The 27,659-nt window shown below is 49.9% G+C and overlaps 1 protein-coding gene across 6 annotated transcripts in view; it reads left to right on the plus strand.

Annotated features, from left to right (window-relative positions):
- The window catches only part of LOC142767517 (japanin-like-RA1), a 227,720-nt gene that overhangs the window by 25,432 nt on the left and 174,629 nt on the right, over positions 1 to 27,659 (plus strand). For all 6 annotated transcript variants that reach the window (XM_075869323.1, XM_075869324.1, XM_075869328.1 and 3 more), the window contains exon 5: positions 3,770 to 3,810. In XM_075869323.1, coding sequence (XP_075725438.1) covers positions 3,770 to 3,810 — 41 coding nt within the window. The remainder of the gene's footprint in view (positions 1 to 3,769; positions 3,811 to 27,659) is intronic.

Here is a 27,659-nt window from a genome sequence, read left to right on the forward strand (position 1 = left end):
CATAGAGTGAATGGTGATGAATGGGTTGAAGCGTTCATAAGTCCGTTCATGCTTCCATCCGCTCGATCATCCTTGCTTCCGTGCGTCTCTCCGTCCATCCATGTGTCAATCCGTTCATCCGTGCATCCGTGGTCCATTTGTGCCTCCATTCATGCATCCGTCCGTCGGTCCGTCCTCTCATGCATCCATCTGTTGATTCGTTCATTCGTGTGTTCTTGCGTCCGTCCGTGCGTTCATCCATTCATTCTTGTGTCCGATCATCCAACCGTGCGCCCGTCCATTTGTGCATATTTCCTTGCGTCCATCTGTCCCTTCTCTCGTGCGTATACCCGTGTGTTCGTCCATCCGTCCATGCGTCCATCCCTGCATTCTTCTATATGCGTCCGTCCTTGCATTCGTCTATACATCCATCCGTGTGTCCATCCGTGCGTCCGTCTGGTAGTGCACCAAATAGATGGACAGACAGATGACAGATGGATGGATGCGGCCAGCACGTGATTCATGGTTTTCCGATAAAAAAGTATGATACCCGCGATAAAAAATGGCAGCATACCCATGGAGTGAATGATGAAGAGTGGGGCGAAGCATCCGTCTGTCCATTTGTTCTTGCTTCCGTCCGTCCATGCGTCTGTCTGTGTGACCATCCGTGCGTCCATTCGCCCGTCCGTGCGTGTGTCTGTTCGTGCATTCACACGTGCATCTGTGCGTCCGTCCTAGCGTTCGTCCATTCATCCGCACCTGCGTCCGTCCATGCGTCCATCCGTCGGTGCAGCTATCCGTCAGTCCATCCATGCATCTGTCTGTGTGTCCGTTCGTCCATCTAGTCAACGCTCCAAGTACCACCATCTCGCATCTTTTCATCATATATTCCGTATATGCACCGCCATCCAGTGGACATTCCAATGACTAAACGAGAGGTGCCACACGCACACTTTCTTACGGCTCGCGCTTCGTGTCTACTTCTCAGCTTTAACCACCTCGAGTTCATGGTATATACTAGTTCACTGTATTCATGGCACTGTGGCCCAACGCTCGCTAAACCTTTTTAAAACCAAGGAGGTTATGCCCAGCCAGTATAACGTAGCAACCATTTCTTGTCAGATAGTGCTCAATGTACTTGCCAATGGCTGCTAAGGGGGAATGAGAGACAGGAGAATTCGGCTTTTAGTTAACGAGCACGCCACGAATTTCTTATCGTTCAACAACGCACAGAAGAAATCTCTCACCGGCACCACCTTGGAGGTCAGAATGAAAGACTGTTTACACACTGCGACTACAACTGCTACAAAGAGGGACGAACGGGTGCCGCTATAAGGAACTTCGCCCCTAAAAGTATGATACGCGCGAGCGCAAGGTGCGTGCTCACGCACCTTGCGCTTGTGCGTACCATAATAGGAATGATGTCACACGAAGACGTTGGCGATCGCGTGTTCGTCGGCGGCGCCGTACGCCAGGGGGCACGTTGTAGTAAAATAAATGCCGTTTTGGCGCGCGCGCACGTTCAGATGGTCGGCGGTTGAACGAGGCTGCAGAGCGGTGGCGGCTCGCACTCGAAAACGAAACCCCGGTGTGCGAGCGCACGAGGCAGGAGCGTGCCGCGAAGCTGCGCTGCGGCGCAGACAAAAACCCGGCGTACAAGAACGGGAGGACAAAGCGGCGCGGTAGCGGCGTGCGAACCCAGCTTCACTCCACTCTCCATCATTCACCACGTAGATAAGCTGTCATTTTTTTTTTCAAACTCAAACATTCATACGGTCTCTACATTAGTTGGTTGGCATGAGAATAAACACTTCCCAGTTTTTTTATCAACGAAATACCTCGAGGGACATCATTGCCAGTTTATTTTTACAAGGCGAGTAGTTCTAGAATGATTGAACCGTACAAAAAAAGGTGGTAAACGACAGTTGATAAGTGGCGCGTATTGCACCGAAAATCCACTGATCAAACGTGATGTACTACCACTTTGACGCAGCCTGAAAAAAAGTAAATTGGCCTAAACTAACCCATTGTGCCACTCATGCCGTACATCACGCAAGAAACGTCACTAAGTACCAAACAGCCAGCCAGTGTGGTCCTAGAGAGGACTCGGTTGCTTGCAGTGGCCTAGTGTCACGTTGGAGCGGAGGTTTTGCCACCCTGCGCGCTACGCACCCTTTAAACTGCCTTTGAATCGTCTGCCAGTTTTGAACTCGGAATCGAATTCTCCCAGTCTTCGTAGTTGTTGAATTCCTGTAACAGAACGCTCTGCCAGAACAAGTGGGCCAAAGTGCAGAATTCTCGCCTGCGATGAGGGCAAACAGGATCTATCTTATGTGCAGCCTGCTAAGCAAAACCTCTGGATGGATACGAACCTAGATGAAGCACCATGGTCGTGGAAGTCTGCTCTACTTCGCTTTAGATAGTGAGTCAGAAAGATCACCATTCCTCCGTGAAATTAGTCGTAATTTGTTGGAACCTAATGTGAGAGTGTCCGTGCCCAGTACTTTGCGAACTCATTGTGGCCCTTCTTCCGTCGCGGTGCTTAAGTTCTCGCAGAGTTGGTAACAATATCTATTGAGTTCAAGCGACCCGAAAGGACGTCCTGTTCCATGTGGGCTGGGAGCCAATTCAGCTAATTGACGTGATGAACACATTCTGCAACCTATTTCTTTTTTAGAATTGCTATCTTTAAAAATCAAGTTTGCTGTCCACCACGCAAGGGTCTGTATAGCACGCAGTCATTTGTTTAGATCCAGCTTCGTGATTGCGAAGGCAACATGCCCAGTCGCACCGACCATACTGGTCCTTACTAAAGTTGCGGACAAAAGTGCTCTCCAGTGATTAACTGCACAGGTTGAGAACTTAACCAATCAGCTATACTCAGTGGCATCTACTAGAGATACAGTATTTTACAGGCACTTTAAGATAACCTTACATCACGTCACTCATTTTCTCTGATTACACTGTTGGTGATCATTTAAAGACACTATAAAAACAGAGTTGGTGGCTCTGATTTTAAAGTGAAGTGATAACAGCTCTTTCTTCCTCAAGCTAGATCGAATACCTGCTGTCTACAAAACACACCGACCAGCACTAGAGCAGAAAAGCCTCACAACCTGTGCAGGCCTTCGAGTTTTCACAGAGTTTGAGGGCAGTGTTGTGCACACCGTGCTGCAGCAGTTTCTGTGATCAGAATTTTCTTGCCCCTTCTCGCCATTTTTTTTTCTTGAAAGGCTCAAACAACATAAATGACGTGGATCATGAGGAATACGTATTGTGCCGTGAGCTGCTTGTCCTCACTAATGCTCTTTTTCTCATAAGAGACTGTCATTGTCAGTTTAAGAATGTTTTCAGTTTTAGATGTACGATGACCAATTACGTTGACGTCGCCGCTCCTGGAGTGAAAAAGCAGTAGCCCGTGGGTTTAGATCGAGTCAACACTGAGACTGTTTTGGCAATTCCTCGGCAATAACTTTCTTTTTGTCATTGAAATAAAAAGGACAGGTGGCATTTTATCCTGTCTTGTAATGAACGGGATGCGCTCTATTTAAAAGTAGTGTGAGTACTAGTGATGAATGGTACTCGCGACTCTTAACGGCATCAGGCTCATTACTGAATGTTCTTCTTGTAGCTCATACTGTGTTCAATATCTTTTTTAATTTGTCCATTAGTATAAAACTGTTGGTTTTATTGATTGTTTAGAGATTATCTGACACTGGCCTTTCACTCTCACCTCAATGTCTATTTGTCACTGAAGTCCCTTTAAGCCACTTTATTTCTTTATTCACAGAATATACGCCCATCGATAATACCAAACCACCAGATTACCCGGTAAGTAGTCTTAGAAAATGAAGTAGACATTCTTAAACTTAAATAAGAATAGCGATGATTATACGCTCCCCAATGACGATATGATTATGGGAATGCTGTAGCGGGGGACTCAGGTCATTCAAAACGACCACAGGCCTTTCTTACAAATTCTTTCATCCGAAAGCAGACTTCTTTATGTCCACCTTAGCCTATTTTAGAGGCGAAGCTCTTTGAGGCGTGTGTCGCGCGCCTCCTGTATGTAGTAGCCACCTCTCGTATTAGTCCTCGGTATGTCCGCTGGATGGCGGTACTTGTGTGTGATGAATATATGATGAAAAGATGCGAGATGGCAGCACTTTGAGTGTTCACTATATGGACGGATGGTCGGACGGACATGCGGACAGACAGACAGACAGACAGACAGACAGACAGACAGACAGACAGACAGACAGACAGACAGACAGACAGACAGACAGCGGATGGACGGATGGTCGGTCAGTTAGTTGGACATACGGACGGACGACCACGGCCAAAGGATGAATCACGGTTTGGCGATGAATCTCTTCGAAGCTTCACCCCACTCATCCTCATTGACCCCGTGCATATGCTGCGCTCTTTTTTTTCAATTTTGTAGTGATAGTTACATGGGCCGTATTCTCACCGTTTCGCTGTAGCTGGTGAACGCACCAATCATCGTGCCGTGTGTCATGACGTCGGAAGAAAGCTAGTAAAACTGCCTTGAAACAGTGTTTCCCGTTCAAAGCCAGCGTTGTATGTGTGTGTTCCACACATTATAACCGCATTGCAAATGCGTTTCTAGGTAAATGTCAGAGCTGTATTCCTATTTGTGTGTTATAATCTATTTGTGTTCAGTAGCACTGTTTGAACATAACAGAGGAAGGGCTGGTGCTACATTTTGTAAAGGAAGGGTGGGCCGAGCAATGCAATCAATTGAAAAGATAAGAAAAACAAAAAAGGGGTGGTCACCGTTTTCAGGTTATGTTATATGAGTGTGCGAGGAAACATGCGAGTTTTTTCGGCGACAGTGGATCGTTCGATAGAATAGCGTCCCCTTTAGGATGGGCTGGTGACCTGTGCTTTACTAAGCTCCAAATTCTAACTGGTAATGTTACTACTGCTCATTCTACTACTGCTATTGTTAACATTATTATTATTATTATTATTACTTATATTATTAATAATATTATGATTAATAATAATAATAATAATAATAATATTGTAAAATCTTGTCCTGATAAGTCAACGTTCTAGTCCTATAAAAAAGCCTTATAAAATCATAACCCATTATTCTCAGCAGAATAACATTGGTTTACCTGTTTTCCCTTCTTTTATTGACAGTGAAAGCTGTTATGAGATCAAAACTTGGGCCACATTCAGCTCCATAGTTGTCCGCCGCCACCGCAGACGGTGTCCGTAACTACCTTCGCCTAGTTCCAAGTACACAACCTAGTACCAATGACACAGTGGGACTAGTACCCAAGTGCACTCCATGCCAGCCAAGTATTCTACTCCTGAGCAACTTCGGTGCCTGGTACTTGTTCGCAAACTTGCCTTAGGTAGGCTTCATTTCGTGGAGGAATGGTGGTAATATGATTAATAACGCGTTTAAGAACAGCAAAGTAACAAAGAGGTGTTGCGCAATGCGAATAGCGTCACGAGTGGGTCGTGCAATGTTACAACCTATTACAAAAGCTTGTTTTTATCACCTGTTAATTGTGGCACGTACCAACTTCAGCCATAATTCTTCATCGTGGTAAGCCACTGCATGAATACTTGACCAAAATTTCCTTGAAAGGGTCTGGCAGATGTGACGCTTCCGAGAAGAATGATGAAGAATGGCATAGTGAATGCCGGCCTACTACCCAGAAAATATTATTGATAATGCCATAGCTGGTACCCTGCAAATGTGCTTGCAGAAGTTACCCAATGAGTGTTTAGAAGAAAAGGAAAATAAGCAGTTACCCAGCAGTTACCCAGTGAGTGTTTAGAAAAGCCTCTGAATGATCCTTCTTTTAGCTTTCACTGTAAGTGCGCTGTGCCTTCCACACTGCCTTGGCGCTTTTCACTCGGCTTTTTTCTGCCACCAACTCCTTCAGAGAATTTACTTATTTGGAGTGCCGACTTGTTAGCCTTTCTAATGTCCCTTAGCCCCAAGGTTCAAGTGGGCTAGTGCCCTCACACAAACCCGAGTCACGTCTTCACATTCAACCAAACATATGCCGTCTTTTCCTTACATTCCCTACGCGTATGCGTTTCTCTTCAATAAATTTCACTTTATATTTATGCATACTTGGCCAACCCGACCTTGCTTTAGATTGCAAAAGACATCTATTCATCAAACTATAACGAAGTGCACCTTTGCTTATGCAATAATATTAATAATATTAGTAATATAATAGTTTATTTGCCATCTGTGTGAAATACACATGGGGGATTGTCAGCAAAAAGCTGTCTATGGACTGTTTGAATATCCCACAACCCTTTGTATTTGACTGTGAGGCTATGTATATATATATATATATATATATATATATATATATATATATATATATATATATATATATATATATATATATATATATATATATATATATATATATATATATATATATATATATATAGGAAAAAAACACAGTATTTTTGCTGGCGTTTCGGCTGGTACACCAGCTTTTCTCAAAGGATGGTCCACCAACCGAACCGTCAGCAAATGTACTGTGCGAAAATAACGTGCGTCCTATTTACTACACTACTATTTACTACATTTCTCTTCACTCATCATGCCGTCATCGACTGTGCTCGCGCCGAAGTGGAGTTCACGCCATTATGCGACGCTGCTTCAATCGACCCGCTCCTTTCACCTGCAAAAGTTTTCGATGCCGCCGACACTTCGATATCCCCGTTCTTATCCGCCCTAGTCCCGCTTTCCTGTGACGTCTTCAGTGGCTCAACTGTTCTTTTTACGCCTTCTGAAACCGCTGTTCACCGCAAGAGCTTCCTGATCCAATTCGCCGTTCTGAACATTGACGATGGATCAAGTGCAATTTAAGTTTCCAATCCATTTCCCTCGCCTTCCAAGTTACTGTGCAGAGAGTGCCTGGGGTTCGCCGATGACATTGATCCCTCGACTGCACGTGTAGTTCCTGACAATTCGATTACGCTACCTTTTGGCGCTGTTGATTGCTGCGCGTCACCCTTTTCTCCATCATTCACCGACGCAATTTCGCGCTGCATCGACCCCAACCTTACGGCCCAGCAGCGCGCCGACATCATCGCCCTCCTCGAGCGTTTCCGCGCCTGCTTCGATCGACAGCAACTGACTTTGGGCCGTGTTTCCACAGTATCTCCGAAATCGACACTGGCCTTTGCGCTCCTTTACGTCAACGTCCATATCGGGCATCGACATCTGAGCCTCGTATAATCGCGGAGCAAGTTGGTGACATGTTGAAGCGCGGCGTTATTGAGCCCTCTAACAGCCCGTGGGGCTCCCCAGTTGTTCTAGGCAAGAAAAAGGATGGCTCAATAGGATTCTGCGTCGAGTACCGACGTTTGAATAAGATCACGCGCAAAGATGTTTACCCGCTACCTCGCATAGACGAAGCCCTAGATTGATTACAAGGCGCGGATTTCTTGTCGTCACTAGAGCTGCGCTCAGGTTCTTGGCAGGTTCCCATGGCTGAGGCTGATCACCCCAAGACAGCTTTCGTTACCCCCGATGGCTTATACGAATTTAACGTCATGCCATTCGGGCTCTGCAATGCACCTGCCACTTTCGAGTGCATGATCGACAACATCCCCCGTGGCCTGATACGGCAGACATGTCTGTGTTATTTAGACGATGTCGTGATATTCTCAAGCGACTTTTCAACGCATCTTCAGCGCCTCGAGACAATGCTTACTTGCCTCACCTCCGCTGGTCTACAGCTAAACTTGAAGAAGTGCTGCTTCGGCGCTCGAAAACTCCTAGTTTTGGGCCATTTTGTATCTAGAGATGGCATTCTTCCGGATCCGACGAAACTCTGTGCCATTGCCGAATTTCCTAAGCCGAAACCCTTAAAAGAAGTTCGCAGCTTCTTCGGTTTATGTTCATATTTTCGTCATTTTATTCGCAACTTCGCCTCCATCATATCGCCCTTGACTGACCATCTTGCCGGCAACAGCGACCTTTCTGATCGTTGTCAGCTGGTGATGATGCATTCGCCACACTCTGCCACCTTCTTACGTCACCTCCTATACTGCGACATTTTGATGCTCTTGTTTCGACCAAAGTACACACGGATGCTAGCGGAGTTGGTCTCGGTGCTGTGCTCGCCCAGCGTAAACACGGCTTTGATGAGTACGTCATCTTTTACGCCAGCCGTGCACTCACAAAAGCAGAATTCAGTCACCGAAAAAGAGTGTCTAGCCATTATATGGGCCATGGGCAAGTTTCGACCCTATCTTTACGGGCGCCCATTCAGCGTGGTTACAGATCATCATGCATTATGTTGGCTCTCCTCGTTAAAAGATCCCACCGGCCGGCTCGCCCGTTGGGCGCTTCGGCTACAAGAGTACGACATTCACGTCGTTTACCGATCTGGAAGAAAACGTTCCGACGCAGACGCTTTGTCTCGATCACCTCTACGACGTAGTGACAAGTCGCCGTCTTCGCCTGCCCCCCACATATCTGCACTTAGTGTCAGCGACGTGCAACAGGAGCAACGAAAAGATCCTTGAATCGCTTTACTTATCAACTTGTTCAGTCAAACTCCCTCGCAAAATATCCCTAGAGGTACGCGCCGTCAAGTACAGCACTTGGTTATCAGAGATGGTTTGCTATACAGACGGAATTATCTCTCCGAAGGACGCCCATGGCTCCTAGTTATTCCCAGACGTCTCCGCTCAGACATATGCGCCTCCTTTCACGCCGACCCACAATGCGCCCATGCTGGAGTGTTAAAAACTTACACCCGCCTGTCCCACCACTACCCCTGGCGTGGAATGTATCGCTTTGTTCGTCGCTACGTACGTTCCTGTCTCGCTTGCCAGCGCCAGAAGAATCCCACTCCAAGTTCTCCAGCTCCACTACAACCGATACCTTGTCCTGTCCGACCGTTTGACCGTGTTGGTATTGATCTGTATGGACCTCTTCCGATTACACCGGCTGGAAATCGCTGGGTAATCGTCGCTATCGATCCCCTTACGCGCTACGCAGCAACGTCACAACTCTCTCCTGCGTCAGCGAGTGACGTTGGTCATTTCATATTGCATCAGATCATTTTACGTCACGGTGCACCACGTGAACTCCTGAGTGACCGAGGGCGTGTGTATTTGCCGGGCGCCGTCGATTCGCTTCTCAAGGAATGCCAAGTGATTCATCACACCACCACCGCATATCATCCTCAAACTAATGGCTTTACAGAACGATTCAACCGTACATTAGGAGATATGCTCTCAATGTACGTCGCAACCCATCACTCCAACTGGGACAGTGTTCTCCCATTTGTAACATACGTGCATAATACTGCTGTCCAGACAACCACTGGTTTCTCTCCATACTTCCTCCTTTATCTTTGCGAGCCCTCTGGCACGCTAGACACCATCCTTCCTTACCGCCCGGATGTTACTGAGTCGACGAGGATGTCACAAGCTGCTAAATACGCAGAAGAGTGTCGTCAGCTTGCCCGCTCCCTCACAAGTGCTTAACAGCAACGCCAGAAACACCACCGCAATAGCCCGACGCCTCTGGCTTCTTATGCATCAGATGACCTTGCCTGGCTTCGGATCCCTTCAACAAGCCCTGGTCTCTCAACAAAACTGATGTGCAAGTACAACGGCCCTTACCGTGTGGTTAAACAAACTTCACCCGTCAATTACATCGTGGAGCCGCTTGAGCAACCCCATGTTCAACGAGCCGTGGACGTGAGACCGTCCACTTAGACCGCCTAAAACTGTATTACCATCCCTCTATTGTCTCCTGCCCATGAGTCGCCAGGATGGCTCTTTTTCGGAGGGGAGGAAAATGTAGTGAAGAAGATGAGTGCTACTCGGATAGGCAAAAGGTATCAATCAGTCTGTGAAGAGGACGACGTTTGGTTAGCTGGGTATACAGGCTGGTTCCGCCATTACCACTTAACTTGTCGTGACCGCTCTCCTGTTTTATAAAAGAGTGCCGCTCTAAAATGCCTTAGTTTATATATATATATATATATATATATATATATTTTTATATATATATATATATATATATATATATATATATATATATAGTCTAGTAGATCCTCCGTGAGCGGTCACAACGTGGTTTATTTCGACGTTTCGGCCTAGAGTCTGGCCTTCATCAGGAATAAAGATACAGTTTGTCGGTGCTCAGCTTCATACAATCTCAAATCAGAGGGCAAGGAAAGAGGGAGAAAAAAAAGAAAGAAAAAAATGATAAGAAATGGAAAGAAAAAAAAAGAGAAGAGAAAAATAATATACGGTGGACGCCCCTCGGGTGCCCCCTTCCACTTTTCCTTCCACTTCCCCCCTCATCTCTCTCCCCCTCTCCCCTTCCCCTTTCTGATGTCAGCGGTCTGTGTATGTTTCCGTTCACTAGCGCATTCCTCCCGATCAGACGTCCCCTCCTGGCACTGGCAGTTCGGTGTGGGGCAAAAAAGAGCTTTTCAGGAAGTCCTAAGCCTTTAACTACTCGGGGTCCCGTAAACAATTCGTCGTAGAAGGACGGGGGCCGCGTATTGTGGCAGAGGCTGGTCAGCGGGCATTTTAGGAAGTTCTAAGCCTTTAACTACTCCGCACCCTGTCAACATTTCGTCGTAAAAATAGGGGTGCCCCGTATTGCGGTAGGCTGTGCAAGCGCGTGCAATGCGAATTCCTGGCCCGCTTCTAAATTACGCGTGTCGTGGGGGCCTCCCGGCTGTGCACATGGTTGCTGTTGGGCATTTCGTGCATGGCACAATTGTTTGGGTAGTAAAATAAAGCAGAAAACAAACGACAGCTGCACTTAGGAAGAGTAGTTACACTTGGAATTGTTTTGGGTTGTCCAGTGCCCTTCGCAGCTGCAGTGCCGTGAACTCGGTTACTATTTTCATCGTTGCCGTTATTGTTTTCTAATGCTTTATGTGCTGCAAGTGTACCAGGATTCTCATTTATTCCTCTATAGAGGGTGTTAAATCGGTGGATAAGGTTACCTTATCTGCAGACGCATGACCTTAACTGCAGGTTACCTTAACTGCAGACGCATGATGGATCACCTTTCGGGAGTTTCTCATCCACCAAACGCGCGACTCCGTCGTCAACTCCTGCACTTTAAGCTGGATAATGGGGTTCTCTACCGCCACGTCTACCACCCTGACGGTCAGCGCTGGGTTCCTGTACTGCCACGCTCTCTTCGACTTCAGGTGCTCGAAGCTTTCCACGACGACTTGACTGCTGGTCATCTTGGTTTTAAAAAAACTCTTGACCGCATTCGATGTCGTTATTACTGGCCTGGCCTTTCTTCTAGTGCAGCGCGGTACGTCAGTTCCTGCTACTCATGCCAGCGTCGTAAACTCCCTACGTCTGCACCTGCTGGACTTCTACAGCCACTTCCGTGCCCGTCAATGCCTTTCGAGGTTGTAGGTGTTGACCTTTACGGGCCTCTCCCCATCTCATCCGCTGGCAAACGATGGATAGCGACCGCCGTGGACCACCTGACACGATACGCTGAGACTTCCTCTGTTATTACAGGCTCAGCTGTGGAAGTTGCAGACTTTATTCTTCACGCCATAATCCTGCGCCATGGGGCTCCTCGTGTACTGCTAGTGATCGCGGCAAAGTGTTCCTGTCACAAATGGTAAATGAAGTACTGCGCGCTTCTGGAACTACTCACAAGACAGCTTCAAGCTACCACCCTCAGACAAATGGCCTCACAGAAAGATTTCACCGAACCCTTGCAGACATGATAGCCGTTTACGTCCAACCCGACCACAAAAACTGGGATACTCTTTTACCATTCCTGACATTCGCTTACAACACCGCCGTTCAGCGAACAACTTGCTACTCACCGTTTTATCTCGTGTACGGACGCACCCCGACTACCTTTCTCGATGTCTCCTTCTTTAGCAGCCATGGGAATCCATGTCAGTCTTCTAGTGAAGAATACATTTCCCGCCTGGCCCAGTCTTGACATCAGGCTCGCATCAATACTGAAGCGAGACAGCACGAGCGGAAGATCACCTATGACGAATCCCACCGCGTTGTGTCTTTCCAACCTGGTGACGAGGTGCTGCTTTTGACACCTATTCGCACTCCTGGTCTCTGTGACAAATTTCAACCACGCTTCATCAGGCCATACATTGTTTTAGAACAGACTTCGCCAGTTATCGCCAGTTATCGTGTCACACCACTCGTCGCCCCAACAGACCGCCGCTACCACAGCACAGAGATTGTACACGTTTGTCGCATGAAACCTTTCACGCGACGTTCCCCGTCACTTTGACTTACGGCGGCCAGGGTGTCCGCTTCCAGGTGGGGGGAATTAGTGCGGGCATTTGTTACTTGCATCGTCCTCAGCCCTGCATGATCACAATCACCATCATCCGCTTGTCTCTTTGTCCTCATTGCCACTCTGGGTCATCATCATCGTCATCGTCTGTGTACTGGCCCTGCCCGTTCGTTTTGTGAGGTCTTTCCTCAATTAAACGCTGTCGCAACCAGGACTACCAAGACTTCATAATATATATATATATATATATATATATATATATATATATATATATATATATATATATATATATATATAACATACCCCTGAACTTTTACACAATTATACACCCCGCACTGTGAGATGGTCCGTAGCGTCACCATGGACCCGAGCTAACCCCACGCATAGTCCTCCTTGGCTAAGCCGTGTCCAGTGAAAAAGGAATTCTGGGGGTTGAGGCGACGCCAGGTGATTGGACCTTTAGCCCCCGCCCCCCCGGGTGGAGGCAACACACCCCATTGGCCCCGGCTTGAAGTAGACGGTGCCCCTGGACTGGCTCACCCAGGGGAAATCGGCAGTCGCCTATCCTCTCCCTACACTTTTGTCCTTCCATCACTTTTTATCTTTCCCGTCTTGTTGTTTCTTCATTTTACTTCCAATTTCTCTGGCGGTGAGGGTTAACCCTGTGCAAATAGCCTACCTTGGTCTAGAAGCAGTAGGTTATAATGGCGTTGTACGCCAGGCGTCCCCAAGTTTTTGGTATTTACAAACTTGTAGCGTCCCCTCGTTGGGCTTCATGCTGAGTGATCGCCAACGCTGCTGAATAAAAACAAAACCGGCATGTATAGAGCATGCTCCTTACTTAGCGATCGCACCGGCTTGAAGTGGGTACGTACCGATGACATAAACTTTTAAATTCGAAGCATTTCTTAGCGAACTTCGGTGACTTAGAGCATATCTATCTATCTATCTATCTATATATCTATCTATCTATCTATCTATCCGCCAACAACTGTTAGTTCTCCTGGCCGTTTCGATAATGGTATAGATACCAAACTTAGTGTGGCATTACATGACTGTATAACGAGCATAACTGACTAGTCATAACATGAAAATCATGACGCGTGTCATGGATGCCATGAGTTACCTTCCAGGTTCTTGCTTCTCTTGCGGTGCTTTCATTCGCACGACATGTTGGAAACCTTGTACGGTTTTACATGACTGCATGGGCAACACAAGCGACAGACTCTCACATGTAAATTACGACATGCGTGTCATGTAACATTATGACTACATGCCACACTCATGATGCGCTTGCGCCTGTTTCGCTAGCTTTGCATATACCAAATTTTGCATTACGGGACCTGAATGGATGACGGAGGTATGTAACTAATGCAAACATGATGACTAAAAGATGCGTGTGATGTAGCAACATGACTACATGCAACGCTCATTATGCACTCGCGGTCGTTTCTCTAGCTTCCCATATGCGAAGTTTCGTATTGCGGAACGTGAATGGAAGACGAGGACAGGTGCGAACATGATAATCATGAGATTCTTGTCATGTAGCAACATGACTAAATGCCACGCTCATGATGCGCTTGCTAGATTCAAAGGTAGCAAATTTCGTATTACGAGACGCGAATGAATGACGAAGGTATGTGACTGGTGCAAACAAGATACTCATCACATGCGTGTGATGTAGCAACATGATTACATGTCACAGTCAAGGCGTCAACACATTTCGACGTAACCCAGCACGCGTGTGCGCTGGCGTTCATTTCGTCGCGTCATGCCGGCGATGCCACGCCAGGCGCTGATATGCTTGCGTGGCTTGGACCTTTGCTTTGACGCATGCGCGTTTGAGCGCGCCCTGCCTCCGTCCTTGATGAAGAGGGGCAGACGAAGTGCTGTTTGGTTAACGTCATCGGCGCGAAATGCAGCCTGTTGCATTTCGCGCCGGTTGCCGCTGGGCCACGCATACGGACGCTTGTCGCGCCGGTCGCACTTGGCGCCAGAGTGCTCCCGTTTTCTTAGCGTAGCGTCGCTGCATCCAGCGTAAGGGCGCGTCAAGGTTACATAGAAGTATATTGGGCCCTTCATTGTGCGCTCGCCGCCATTTCGCTAGCTTCAGATATACCAAACTTGGCTTTAGGGACGTGAATAGACGATGAAGGCATGCGACTTGTGCAAACATGATAATCATGAGATGCGTGTCTTGTAACAACATCACTTCATGCCACGCTCATGATAGGCTCTCGGTAGTTTCCCTAGCTTTACATGTACCAAATTCGGTATTACGTGACGTGAACAGATGATACAGGTTGTGGGAATTGAGGCTAGCCCACTGCCTTTGCGCGGGCTTTGCCGCCTTTTCTGCCGTTCTCATGTCCCGACATGTCTGCCCTCCTTCTCTGTCTGCCGCGCTGAGAGAGTGGAGTGACGTTTAACTCCCTCACCCGGTAGCGGATGTTGACTGTGGCGCCGCGCGTGGAGCCTCCCGAGAGGTTTTCGCGCGCTGCGTCAGGAGCGGACAGATACTCTCCGGGACAGCAAACGGTGAGCCACGCAATCTCTTCCGTCCGTCGACTCCCGTAACTCGGGGCTCATCAGACTTCGCTGACGGCGCCTCGCGCCCGAGGCGAACGCTTACCTTTTGTTGCCCCGCTGCGTACGCACGGCCGAGGGGTGGTACGGTGTCCTAGTGTGTGAGCGCCTTTGCCCCAACGCGAGCGCCTTTGCCCTCGCTCGAGCAACCGGGCCTTGGTCCCGGTGTCTCCGTGGGTCACCTTTACCGCGGAGATGTGCTCGTGGCACCCTGTGTAGTACTTTGTGCCCGTGGCGTGGATAAGCCTATTTGCTTTCCCGCCGCGCCTTTTGCAACGGGCTGTACTGCGTTTGGTGTTGCCACAATAAAGTGCTGCGACTTTGAGCAGTATCGTGTTCTCGCCACGGCGACGGTTAACGCGTGCCCTGCGGCTCGCTAAGACCGGACCCACGCTGGTGGCCGTACTCCTTCGGGATACGCGTACACCACACTGGCGCCCAACGCGGTATCAAAAGCTCCAGCTTTTGACTGCTCTTAGCGAGTCAGTTCGCCTGCGCGATTCGGGCTCGTCGCAACATGGCTGCTTCGCGGGATTTTTGCCCGCTGTCCCTTTTGGCGGATGCCGCGTTGCACAAGGAGGTCATTGCCTCTATTGACGGGAACCCTTCTGCACCCGTCCGTGTCGGCACCCCCTATTGCGGTGACGACACGAGGCGCCTAGCCGCTCCCTTTGGAGATGGCGCGTCGCTTCAGAATGGGCCTCTTGCCCTACCCGAACGTTGCGCACAAGCGCCTCCGACTGCTAAAGTGCCCTTCGGCATGCATGGCAGTTCGTCGGCACAGCGCTCGCAGTCGGTTCCCGGCGGAATTGACGGGGCGCGGGCCTTGGCCCTCGCCAACTTTTGCCCGCCATCAGCCGTGCAACCGACACTTCGACCACACGATGAGCAGGTGCCTGAATTGTCGATGGTAGCCGCACCAAGTGCGCCTTTGGTTCGACAACAGGCCAATCCCACAAGGAGCCTATTTTGCTCTGGTATTGGCGCGCAGGGCGGTGGTCTGTTTGAAACCACCCCACTGATCGAGCTGGGCGACTGCTCGCGTTCGCTCGACCGCGCCGCTAACGCACCAACGGTTTCCCTACGAAGCCGCTGCGATGACGCAGACGTTGCTGCAAAACGCCGTGCAGATGATCCAAGCACTCTCGGGAGCTGTGCAAACGCTTTCGGCTGGTCCGAAAAGCGGTCACCCCGCTGTTATGTTGCCTTTGCCAACCTACATTGGATACCGTGATCAGCTCACCGCCCGAGATTACCTCGACTCTCTGTCACGTTATCAGAGAGCGTTGGGTTTGGATGATAAGGTGGTGCTCGAACGTGTTGTTCCAGCTGCACTGACTGACGCGGCGGCGAGGTGGTATCGACTTACCGGTTACCGTGCAGCAAACCCTCGAGGAGTTTCGTGGGGTCTTTTTGCGCGAATTCCTACCCGCTGACTACGAAAGTAGGATGCGGCGAGAGCTCGAGCTCCGTACACAAGCTCCTAACGAGTCTTTACAGGAGTATGTACGTGCGATGGATGAACTTATTTCTATCGTTGAGCCCCAAGCCTCGAACGAGGAACGCGTCGAACGGGTGATACGGCAGGCCCATCCGACTTTTTCGGCATACCTGCGCGGCGGTCGCTTACGGGACTTGGAAGAGTTGGCCGCCGAGGCGAAGCGCATCCAAAGCGACGTTCTCGCCGCGCGCGCCTATCGCCCGCCGCCGCTAGCCAGCGATGCCCTTGAGCCGCCCTGCGCTTGGAGAGGGGCCATGGCCCTTCCCCAACGGCAACAGCCTCTCGGCGCCGCCTTTGCGGCTGCAACCGGCTGTGCGTGGGAGTTGAGCGATTGCGTTCTTGACCCCTTTACACATGGAAGGCGGGCAGCCTGCGCTGCCCCGCCTGAAACCTCCATACAGGAACGCTTTTCGACCCAACGTAATGTAGGAGGTGTGGCTCGCAGAAACGTATCCTACGATAACGTAGCGATTTGATCACGACAGCTCGAGGCTGCTCCATCTGGGAATACAGACCGTGACGGAGTGCGCTGTTACCGCTGCCGTGAAAGAGCGCACATAGCAAGGGAATGCACCGGATCCAGGCCTCCTGCGAGGCAGGGAAACGGGGTTCCGGGTCGTACGTGAATGCACGAGCGACCCAATCTTTGCTTCTTCCCTCTGCGTGCAGGGCACGCACTTTTCTTGCTGATACGCACGCGCCGTTCATTCCGGTCACCATTGCCGGCCAAGAATTTTCGGCTTTGCTGGACACGGGCGCTAGCGCCTCGTTGCTTGGCAAACAGGTGTCCCACTTGCAGAAGCACTCAGTGCGCTTGCAGGACAGCCGAACGACATTCACCCTTGCGAAAGGCGCGGCCCGTTCGGCAAGCGCTGCTAGGTTGACTGTCCGATGGGGAGATCGAATGAGACGCTGCCGTGTTGTTCATCTTCCAGGGCTCAATGTTCCAGTGATTCTCGGTCGGTACTTTCTCCTTAATACCGGTATCGTTGTGGACATTGCGAATGGCGGCTATCGTGATGGCCCATTTTGCCAACTCAAGCCGTTCATCAGCCCGCCGGCGCTTACCGTCGCATTTGCGGCAGAAGCGTCGGAAACGTGCCCTCCGCAGAGTTCGGGGCCAAGCCCCCGCTCACCGCATTTGCCCTCTCACAGTCCCCTTGGGGAATGAGATGCGCGGCACGAACCGTGTCGTGCGCCAACTCCGGGGTCGTACCCTGGCGTTCCGCGCTCGTCGGCTCGAAACCCCTGTGTGGATCGACCGACACGACACGAAGAGGCACTACATCCTTTGGTCGCCTGCGCGACTCAGTTGGATGAAGCACAGAAGGCTCGTCTGTCGACACTGTTACGTCAGTACGACAAGCTCTTCACCGATCAACCTGGCTGCACCGATTTAGAGAGCCATGTGATCGAAACTGGTGATGCGCTTCCTTTGAAGTGTAACCTCAGGCCCGTCAGTCTCGCCAAAAGGCGGATTATCGATAGGTTGCTAGATGACATGCTTGCGGCTGGCATTATTCGCCACTCGTCTAGCTCCTGGGCGTCTCCGATTGTGCTGGTTCCTAAGAAAGATGGCAGTCGTCGCCTGTGCGTCGGCTATCGCCGTCTGAATGGAGTGACTCGTAAGGATGCCTATCCGCTCCCCACGATAAACTCTATCGTAGGTAACCTGGGTGATGCATGGTACTTTACCACGCTTGACGCCTCTAAAGGTTACCTACAGGTCCGGATGGGTAATCGTGACCAGTGTAAAACTGCGTTCACGTCCCACAGAGGGTTGTTCGAGTTTACTCGCATGCCCTTTGGTCTTTGCAATGCTCCTGTGACGTTTCAAAGACTCATGGACCGCGTCCTCGGGGAAGCAAAGTGGTCATACTGCATGTGCTACCTCGACGACATCGTGATTTATTCACGAACCTTCGAAGAGCACTTGGCTCATGTTGCCGATGTACTCGAGAGGTTGAGGACCACTGGGATGACATTTAATCCCGCTAAGGTCCAATTAGCGCAGACCCGTGTTCAGTTGCTCGGGTTTACGCTGGGCGAAGGCTCCATAGAGCCGGATCGGGAGAAACTTCGAGCTATTCTCGATTTTCCCGTGCCCAAGGACGTACGTGGCCTTCGCCGCTTTCTAGGAATGGTCAACTTTTACCGTTCCTTCATTCCGTCCTGTGCCCTACTGCAGGCGCCCTTGAGCAAACTCTTGGGTAAGTCTGCTGAGTGGCAATGGGGACTTGAGCAGCAGGAGGCGTTTCGCCGACTGTCTAACGCCATAGCGGAGACAGCGCAGCTCAAGCTCCCCGACCTGACCAGACCGTTCGTTGTACAAACTGATGCGAGCGATCTGGGTTTAGGAGCTGTTCTCCTACAGGAATACGATGGCGTGTTGCAGCCATTGGCCTTTGCCAGCCGCTCCTTGGTCTCTGCAGAGAAAAATTATTCTGTGACCGAAAAGGAGTGCCTTGCCAGCGTGTTTGCACTGCGGAAGTTTGACGTCTATCTTGATGGGACGAAATTCGTAGTGCAAACGGATCACAGTGCGCTCAGCTGGCTGATGCGGCTCCGTGAGCCTGCCGGCAGGCTGGCGCGCTGGGCTCTCCTGATACAGCACTGTGACTTTTCGGTGCAGTATCGAAAGGGGAGCAACAACGTGGTAGCTGACGCGCTATCTCGTGCTCCATTGTCGGCCGAGGACCTTGATCCCGGTGCGACAGCCGCTAGCGGTGCCTTAGCACATGCAAGCGTCGGGGGCGAAACAGCAGCTTCGCTGCCATTCGGCGAGAAGGGTGAGTCCCCATGCGGACAAACCTTGGCTGCTAACCAGGTAAGCGGTGCACCGCGAAGCGGCCGAGTGGGGGAGCTTATCGAAGGCCACGAGGCCGAGAGCGAACCCGCAATGCCGACTCAAGCGGTTGTTGCCGCGGTCCTGAGTGGGCGCGATACCTGACTCCCTCATTTTGGGAGAATGGCCATCGCTTTCAGCAGAGAAGAGCTTCTGAAGGCCCAGCAAAGTGACCCGTTTTGTCGCGAAATATGCGACGGTCTCGGAGAGATGGAGCGCCGTGACGCTGCTTGTCCTGCAGCGGGCGCCGATAACGACTGTCTCGACGAGATGGAGCGCCGTGACGCTGCTTGCCCTGCAGCGGGCGCGAATAGGGGGCTCGAACCAGCGTGCGTCGCTGAGTCCGAGTCCCCGGCGGATTTATATTTGCTGGACCATGACGGGCTCCTGCTGAAGTATATCGCCACTGACGACGAGTCCATAGACCCGTTTAAGGTGGTTATGCCCAAAAGTCTGAGAGTCGCACTGTTGCGATCCTCTCACGACGAACCCATGGCCGGTCACCTGAGTGGCTCGAAGGTTTTTGCAAAACTGAGCCGCGTTGTGACCTGGCCTGTCATGAAGCGAGACATTTTTCGCTATTGCCGTTCTTGCCGCGTATGTCAGACGGTGAAATCAAGGGGTGGCAAACCGCCCGGTCTGATGAAACCGATTGTCAGTGAGCGTCCGTGGCAAGTGGCCACGTGCGATCTAATGGGACCGTTTCCCAGAAGTAAGCAGGGGTTCATTCACCTGATGGTAGTCGCTGATCACTTTTCGAAATGGGTGGAACTTTTCCCACTTCGGAAGGTGACAGCGCGAGCAGTGCTTGAGAATCTACAGGAAGTGTTTTGCCGGTTGGGTTTCCCGGAAAGGCTCATCACTGACAATGCTTCGTATTTCACCGCTCAGGCGTTTGGTGTCACGGGCCGTTCCCTCGGAATTGATCACTGAACCACTTCACCCTACCATCCTCAGTCCAATTTGACAGAGCGTGTCAATCGTACGCTCAAACCGATGTTGGTGGCCTTTGCCGAAAGTCAAAGGGACTGGGCAGACCATTTGAGTGAGCTCGCGTTCGCTATTCGAACATCCGAGAGTCGCTCAACTGGTTTCTCGCCCGCCTTCTTAAATTTTGGAAGGGAGTGGGCAAATACGGTGACCAGCGTCACTCAATGCCAGCTCGAGGACGAGGAGGCGCGGGCAGACTGCTCTGCTTACGCGTCGTCACTTCGGGACAGGCTTTGTCGAGCTTTCTGCAAAGTGAGGCAAAGTTTGGCGTCGGCCAGGGCTCAGCAGAAGGACCAATATCACCACAAGCATCGCCATCTAGTTTCTGAGGTTGGCGATCTTGCCCTGAAGCGCAACCACGCTCTTAGCCATGCTGGTAAGGGGTTCTCAACCTCGCTCGCTCCTAAGTGGCTTGGTCCGTACCGAGTGGAAAAAGCTTGCACTCCACTCGCGTACTTGCTGAAAGATCCCCATTCGGGAAAACTCAGCCGTGCCCATATCGCAGACCTGAAACCCTTTGTCTCACGGTCTGACGAGCTCGCGCCAGCGCCCCGCGGCACTTCGCGCAAGCAACGGGGCACACCCGCGGTGGCGGACCGCATTCGGACCCCGCACCGGTATAATCTGAGGAAGTGGTCACCCTTGTGATTTCGCGCCGGACGGCGGACTTCTCCGCGACCGAAGGCCCTCAGTTCACTGTCTAGCCTCAGTATAGGTTAGCTTCTTTACGGCCTTTTCTCGTAAAGAAGTTCACCCCGCCCAGTCTGCTGCCAGTGTTTTTTCTAAGTGTTCATGTGTATTTCATGTTTTTTTGTGTAGTAGTGTTATTTGTATTTTATGTTTTTTGCCAGATGTTGAGCGTCATTTTGCTTTTTACTTTTTTTCTTGTGTTCGTTTCGTCTACCGCGAAGGGAGCTGTGTGTGACCTTCAGTGTCGGTGCTTGCCGGGAGTGAGAGACGAAGGACGCTTTGCACCTACAATCGCGCAGCTGTCGGCGGTGTGTGTGCGTGCGTGCTTCTGTGCGTGTGTAAGTGCGTGACGCTTCAGTGCGAGCCCGTGAAGAGTGCGCCATGGCTTTCCTCCCATCGACGCCGACACTGGAAGTGCTGGCGGGGGGGGGGGGGGCATTGACCCACTGACGTCAGACCATCTGGCTGTGCTCTGCTCTCGGCCGCCGTCGAAGAAGCCCTGCTGCCTTTCCCACCATGGCTCCAGCGCGAGGCCAGCTGAAAGCAGCTATATGCTGCCGGCTAACGCCAGGGTGCCTCGCAGCCAATTCGGGTTCGGTCTCCCTGACCACTGGAGAGGCCCGGCTACCCGCAACGTCCAGCTCCGTCATCGAGCCAGAAATGCGGGGCCTCCGAACAACCGAAGCGGCTTTCGTCGGACTCGCGGCTTATCAAGAGCAGCAACAAGCCATCAATGAGCCCCCTCCCGTACCTCTGATCTCGCACTCGGGCATCGCACCCAGCGGACACTGTCACGCCCTTCCGCCCCTCCGCGCAGTGGACGCTATCCCGCTTCAGCACCACGAACACTAGTCCCACATTTCTGTGCTCCCTTTCGCAATTGTTTTATAGTTTCATGTGTTTATTTTGTTATTTATGTTTTGTTTCTCCTTTTTCATTTCATTAGCAGCAGTAACAGGGCTGGACTGAGGTTAGCTGTCGCTCATAGCAGTGTCATTATAACTGCATGGTTGACGTCCGGCTGCCTTTTGCAGACCGGTAAAGGGAAATTTAGGAGAAGGGGATGTGTGAATTGAGACTGGCCCGCTGTATTTGCGCGGGCTTGGTCGCCTCTTTCTCCGTTCTCATGCCCCGACATGTCTCCGCTCCTCCGCTGTCTGCCGCGCTGGGAGAGCAGAGTGACGTTTAACTCCCTCACCAGGTAGCGCATGTTGACTGTGGCGCCGCGCGTGGAGCCTCCCGAGAGGTTATCGCGCGCTGCGTCAGGAGCGGACAGATACTCTCCGGGACAGCAAACGGTGAGCAACGCAATCTTTTCCGTCCGTCGACTCCCGTCACTCGGGGCTCGTCGGACTTCGCTGACGGCGCCTCGCGCCCGAGGTGAACGCTCACCTTTTGTTGCCCCGCTGCGTACGCACGGCCGAGGGGTGGTATGGTGTCCTACTGCGTGGCCTAGCTACGCCGACCCATCTCCCTTTTAAGCCAACGCGGGCGCCTTTGCCCTCGCTCGAGCAACCGGGCCTTGGTCGCGGTGTCTCCGTGGATCACCTTTACCGCGGAGACGTGCTCGTGGCACCTTGTGTAGTACTTTGTGCCCGTGGCACGGATAAGCCCATTTGCTTTCCCGCCGCGCCTTTTGCAACGGGCTGTACTGTGTTTGGTGTTGCCACAATAAAGTGTTGCGACTTTGAGCAGTATCGTGTTCTCGCCACGGCGACGGTTAACGCGTGCCCTGCGGCTCGCTAAGACCGGACCCACGCTGGTGGCCGTACTCCTTCGGGATACGTGTATACCACAAGGCAAATAACACATCCAAACATGATAATCACGACATGCGTGTCATGTAACATGACTACATGCCACACTCATAATGTGCTCGTGGTTGTTTTGCTGGCTTCTCATATACCGAATGTGGTATCAGCTGACGTGAATATATGACGAGGGTAATAACGCATCCAAACATGATATTCATGACATGGAAGTCATGCATGGCATAATCTACCTCTGCCTCGTAAAGTGGGGCTGGTTTTGAAGCGACATATCAACCTTCCTCATTCGTGCTTCGCATATCACCGATTTTTACGGTACGTGGAATTGCCAATTTTTTAACCAGCCAGCAGAAACATTTCCTCACTTTCACGTCATTCACTCTGAGAAAATTGGAAAGCAAGCCAGGACCATATCTCCCTTCGTATTTTCCAGGTGTCTTACTGAAAATCTCGCGGCAGGATACAAGGTAACCAAAATAGCTAGCGGAGACCTCCTCATTGAAGTTCGGAACGAAGAACAGTTTGAAAAGGCTAGACCATCTCTCACCTTTCTGTAGCACACCGATCATCGTAACACCACACAGATCAATGAACACAACTCGCGGAGTCGTATCTCACACAGACTGCTTAACCGGACTGAGACTGAACTCTTGAAAGGGTGGAAGAGCCATAATGTGACCAATGTACAGAGAATTATCAGCAGAAGAGACAACAACGAAACACCAACGAGACACCTAATATTCAAGTTAGCTTCCAGTAAACTACCAGAAGCAATGCAAACAGGTTACATGAAGACCTCTCTCCGACATTCATACCAAACCCCGTCGTTGCTTCTAATGTCAGAGGAATGGCTATGGCTTCAAAAGCTATCGTGGTCGCCAGTCCTCTGCACAATGTGGAGTCCTGCGCCGCGTGTCTGAGAACTGCAAAGAGCAGCCGCATTGTGTAAACAGTGGCGAAAACTATGCTGCATATTCAGGTTCTTGTCTATACTGGAGAAAGAAAAGGAGATAATAACGCTGAAAGTGAAAGAAAACATTTCTTTAAGGAAGCAAGGAAAAGGGTCTCGCCGTTTTATGGCCCAACACAGGCTGACGCGGTGCGTCAGGGGCCCTGCCATACCGGCCCCTGCCACTTCTTCGGCCCACGCATACCACTGGTTGTTGACACCTGCTCCAAAGGTGGCTGTAGTCCAGGCTACTCCTACTCCCGAACAGAGATCGGAGACTCCAGGGTCCTCAAGTTTCAGGGCCTCGCCTGACGAGCCGAGGCCCAGAATTCGAACTAACATCTCTCACGTGCGGGCATCCAGTGCCCCACATGAGGCAATGAATACTTCAGTACCCTTGGTGCCGAAAGAGCGGCGTGGCTCCTTAGAGCGCGTCAAAAAAACAAAAAATCAGAAAACAGGGCCTCGTGACAGCCATGTTACTTCAATTCACACTTCCCGCCTCAACAGCCACTCGCTCTTTGTACATACAGCACTACTTTACTTTTACCATGAACACTCAAAAAATACAATGAAACGTCAGGCAGGGGTCTTCTCAGGAACCTTGACGATGTCCAACCACTTTTACACTCACTAGAAGTCCTGTGTGCACAAGAAACACACCTAAATTCAAAACACACCAGCTTTCTACGTAAATGTGCTATTTCCCGAAAAGACCGAGATGATGCCGTGACATCATCTGAAGGTGTTACCATCATAATGAATCCAGGGATGGCTTGCACATACTTCACACTCCTAACATTCATTGAGACACGGGTCCTGAAACGAGCGGAAGAAGTCATCGAGAAGCACAGCCTGGCAGCCTTCGTGGCTTAGCCTCCCTTACCCCTCACCCCTTCGACTAATAAAGTTGTTACTCACTTGAGGCAGTGACTGTTCGAGCTGTGCTTTTCGACAAAGTGATCACAAGGTGCACTTTTTACATACCTCCGAGCTATCACCTACAAGAACAAGACTTACTGTCCTTAATCAATGAACTTCCGGAACCTTTTGTTCTTCTTGGAGTCCTGAATGCTCATAGCAGGCTATGGGGTGACTCGCGTTGTGACGCCCGAGGTCGACTGATTGAACAGTTTCTTCTCGCTTCCAGCGCATGCCTCCTGAATCGAAAAGAGCCAACCTATAATAACCCCGCTGACAATACATATTTTTCCTTAGGTCTAAGCATAGTGGCTCCGTCGCTTGTGCCTCTACTCAACTTGAAACGCATCACTAATCCCTACGTAAATGACCATTTTCTCGTAGTTTTGAGCACACCTACACCAACTGAATGCCTGCAACAGGTTTCCAAATGGCTATTAGGCAAAGCTGCCTGGGAACAGTTTTATACCGTTACTCATTCAGGTTGGCGCGATATATGTACTTTAAGCCCTGATTCTGCAGTCAACTACCTTAAAGTGTTTTGGATTGAGGCGGCAACAAAACACAGCCCACAAACAATTGGACACCCTGGAAAAATACGAGTGCCATGGTGGACCTCTAAGTGCTGAAATGCGCGCATGGAGCAAATCAAAACATGGAGGTTGCTTCGGAACTCACCGACAGCCGAAAATGTTGACAGCTTTAAGAAAATAAAGCCTCAGGGCAGGAGAAGGCGTCGTCAGGCCAGAAGAGAAAGCTGGCAGAACTTTCCTTCAGGAATCAATTTATATACAGAGGAGGCTAAAGTCTGGAACATGGCTGTAGGGTAGCAGAAAGACAAGTACACACACTCCCACTCCTAAGCACACAGGGCGACTTCGTGGAAGATCAGGTGAACTTCCTCAGCACACACTTCGAACGGGTGTCCAGCTTATCACTGTACTGATGCTTTCCGAAAATACAGAACAAAAATAGAAAAGCAAAAACTCGAACACAAAATGTACAAAATACGAGGCGTACAACCAAGCTTTCAGCTTAGCTGAGTCCAAACATCACTGGATTCCTGTAGTGGTTCCGCCAAAGGTTCTCGCCGTGTGGTGTATGAAATGTTATAATATAAAACCTACCAATCGAACCGCTAAAAAATTTTACTTTGTACAATGCTATATGTTTCTCTGGCACTATTCCTACTTCCTGGAAAGAGGCTGTGGCTACTGTTATTCCCATTTGGAAACAGGCCAGGGACCCTTTTTCAGTTTTGAGTTAAAGGCATGTTGCACTTACAACCTTCCTGTGCAAACTTTTCGAAAATAAGGTAAACTGCCGACTTGCACACTTCCTTGGCCCAAACAATTTCCTCGACCAAGTCTAGCATGGGTTTCGACTGTGTAGGTCCACCACCGACCTCTCGTATCGAGGCAGAAGTAAGATATGCTTTCGTCCACAAGCAGTACGTCCTTTCTACGTTCTTCGATATCAAAAAAGATATGATACAACATCGCGCTTTGGGATAATGAGAGACCGGTCCCAAGTTGGCGTGCAGGGCAGAATGTTTACCATATTCAAAAGTTACTTGTCCAATCGATCATTTCGTGTTCCAGCGGACAGCGTTCTTTCTTAAACATTTGTCCAAGAAGCAGGTGTGCCGCAAGGTGGATTTTTATTATGAGAATGAATTCTTTTTATTTTAATAATAAAAACCACGTATATAAATAAAAAATTATCTTTTTATTATCAAAATGAACTTTTTATTATCGAAATGAATTATTTGCACTTGTCAATAGTTCTTAATATGTTTTACTGCACATACACTGATGACGTCAAGCTTAGTTTCAAGTCTTGTAATCTGCCAATGTGTGAGCGGCAGGTTCAGCTTGCTCTGAACAAAGTCTCCGATTGGGCAGAAGAAAACGGGTTCCGACCGAATGCACAGAAAAGCACGTGTGTCTTGTTCTCCGGGAAGAGAGGCATTCATACCGAACGCGATATTCAACTGCTTGGTCAACGACTCCCCGTCAATACCGACGATAAATTCCTAATCTAATCTTGGACACCAAGCTAACCTTCATACCGCAGATCAAGTATTTTAAAACAATTGCATTAAATCCATAAATGTTACAATAGTGTTGTCATACACTACGTGTAAAAGTGACAAGAAGTGTTTGATGAACTTGTATAAAAGCCTCATAAGTACTCGCCTATACTGTGGGACAATAACATATAAGTCTGGGACACCTACTGCCCTTAAAATGCTTGATCGTGTTTATCATCTAGGCATTCGCCAGTGTACGACTGATTTTCACCCTAACCCCGTGGAAAACCTGTAGGTGTAATCGAACGAATGATCACTCCATCTACAGAGATGTCATATGTCTTTTAAATATTATCTTAAAATGAATGCAGACAAGGAACACCCTTGACATGCTACAATAAATGATGTGTCAAGTTCTGCTGCGTTTAAAAACCGGCCTTCTGCGAGACATTCCTACTCCCTCCGTGCGAGGAGCCTAGCAAAGGAAACCGGTGTGCTGCTGGAGCATCGTTTCATGGCTTGCGTAGTATGCCTGCCACCGTGGCAGTGGCAAGTAGTAGATTGTGAAGTGTCTTTCTTGGAGGTAACAAAGTACGCACCCATTGAACATATTCAGACATACTTCCTGGAACAACAACATGAATACACGTGTCCTGAGTTCTTTGCGGATGCCTCAAGGTTCAGCACTTCTATGTCATACGCAGCCCTCAGCCGATCCTTTCCGGAAGCCGGCGTGCTGCAGTCTGATTAAAGCATTTTCACTGGTGAAGCTTATTGATACTTGCGGCAGTTCATCACTATAAACAAGATAAGTGACAAAAAGCCATAATATACACAGAATCCCTAAGTGTAGTGAAAGCTCTAAAAACTCTTAAAAACACAAAAGCGCCGTCCTGGATTCACTTTACTTACTTTTATTCACAGTCTACTCATCCCAACAGCATGTTGTAGTATGCTGGGTGCCAGGGTACCAAGAGATACAAAAGAACGTTTTGGTGGACCAGCTGGCTAGATCTGCCAACGAAGCCTCTAGCGCCAATACTATAATACCGATTCCTCCACTTAATTTAAGGTCTTTTCTAAAACAAAATCTTAAAAGTTATTA

This window comes from Rhipicephalus microplus, chromosome 7 (assembly GCF_043290135.1).
Source record: "Rhipicephalus microplus isolate Deutch F79 chromosome 7, USDA_Rmic, whole genome shotgun sequence".
Lineage (NCBI taxonomy): Eukaryota > Metazoa > Arthropoda > Arachnida > Ixodida > Ixodidae > Rhipicephalus > Rhipicephalus microplus.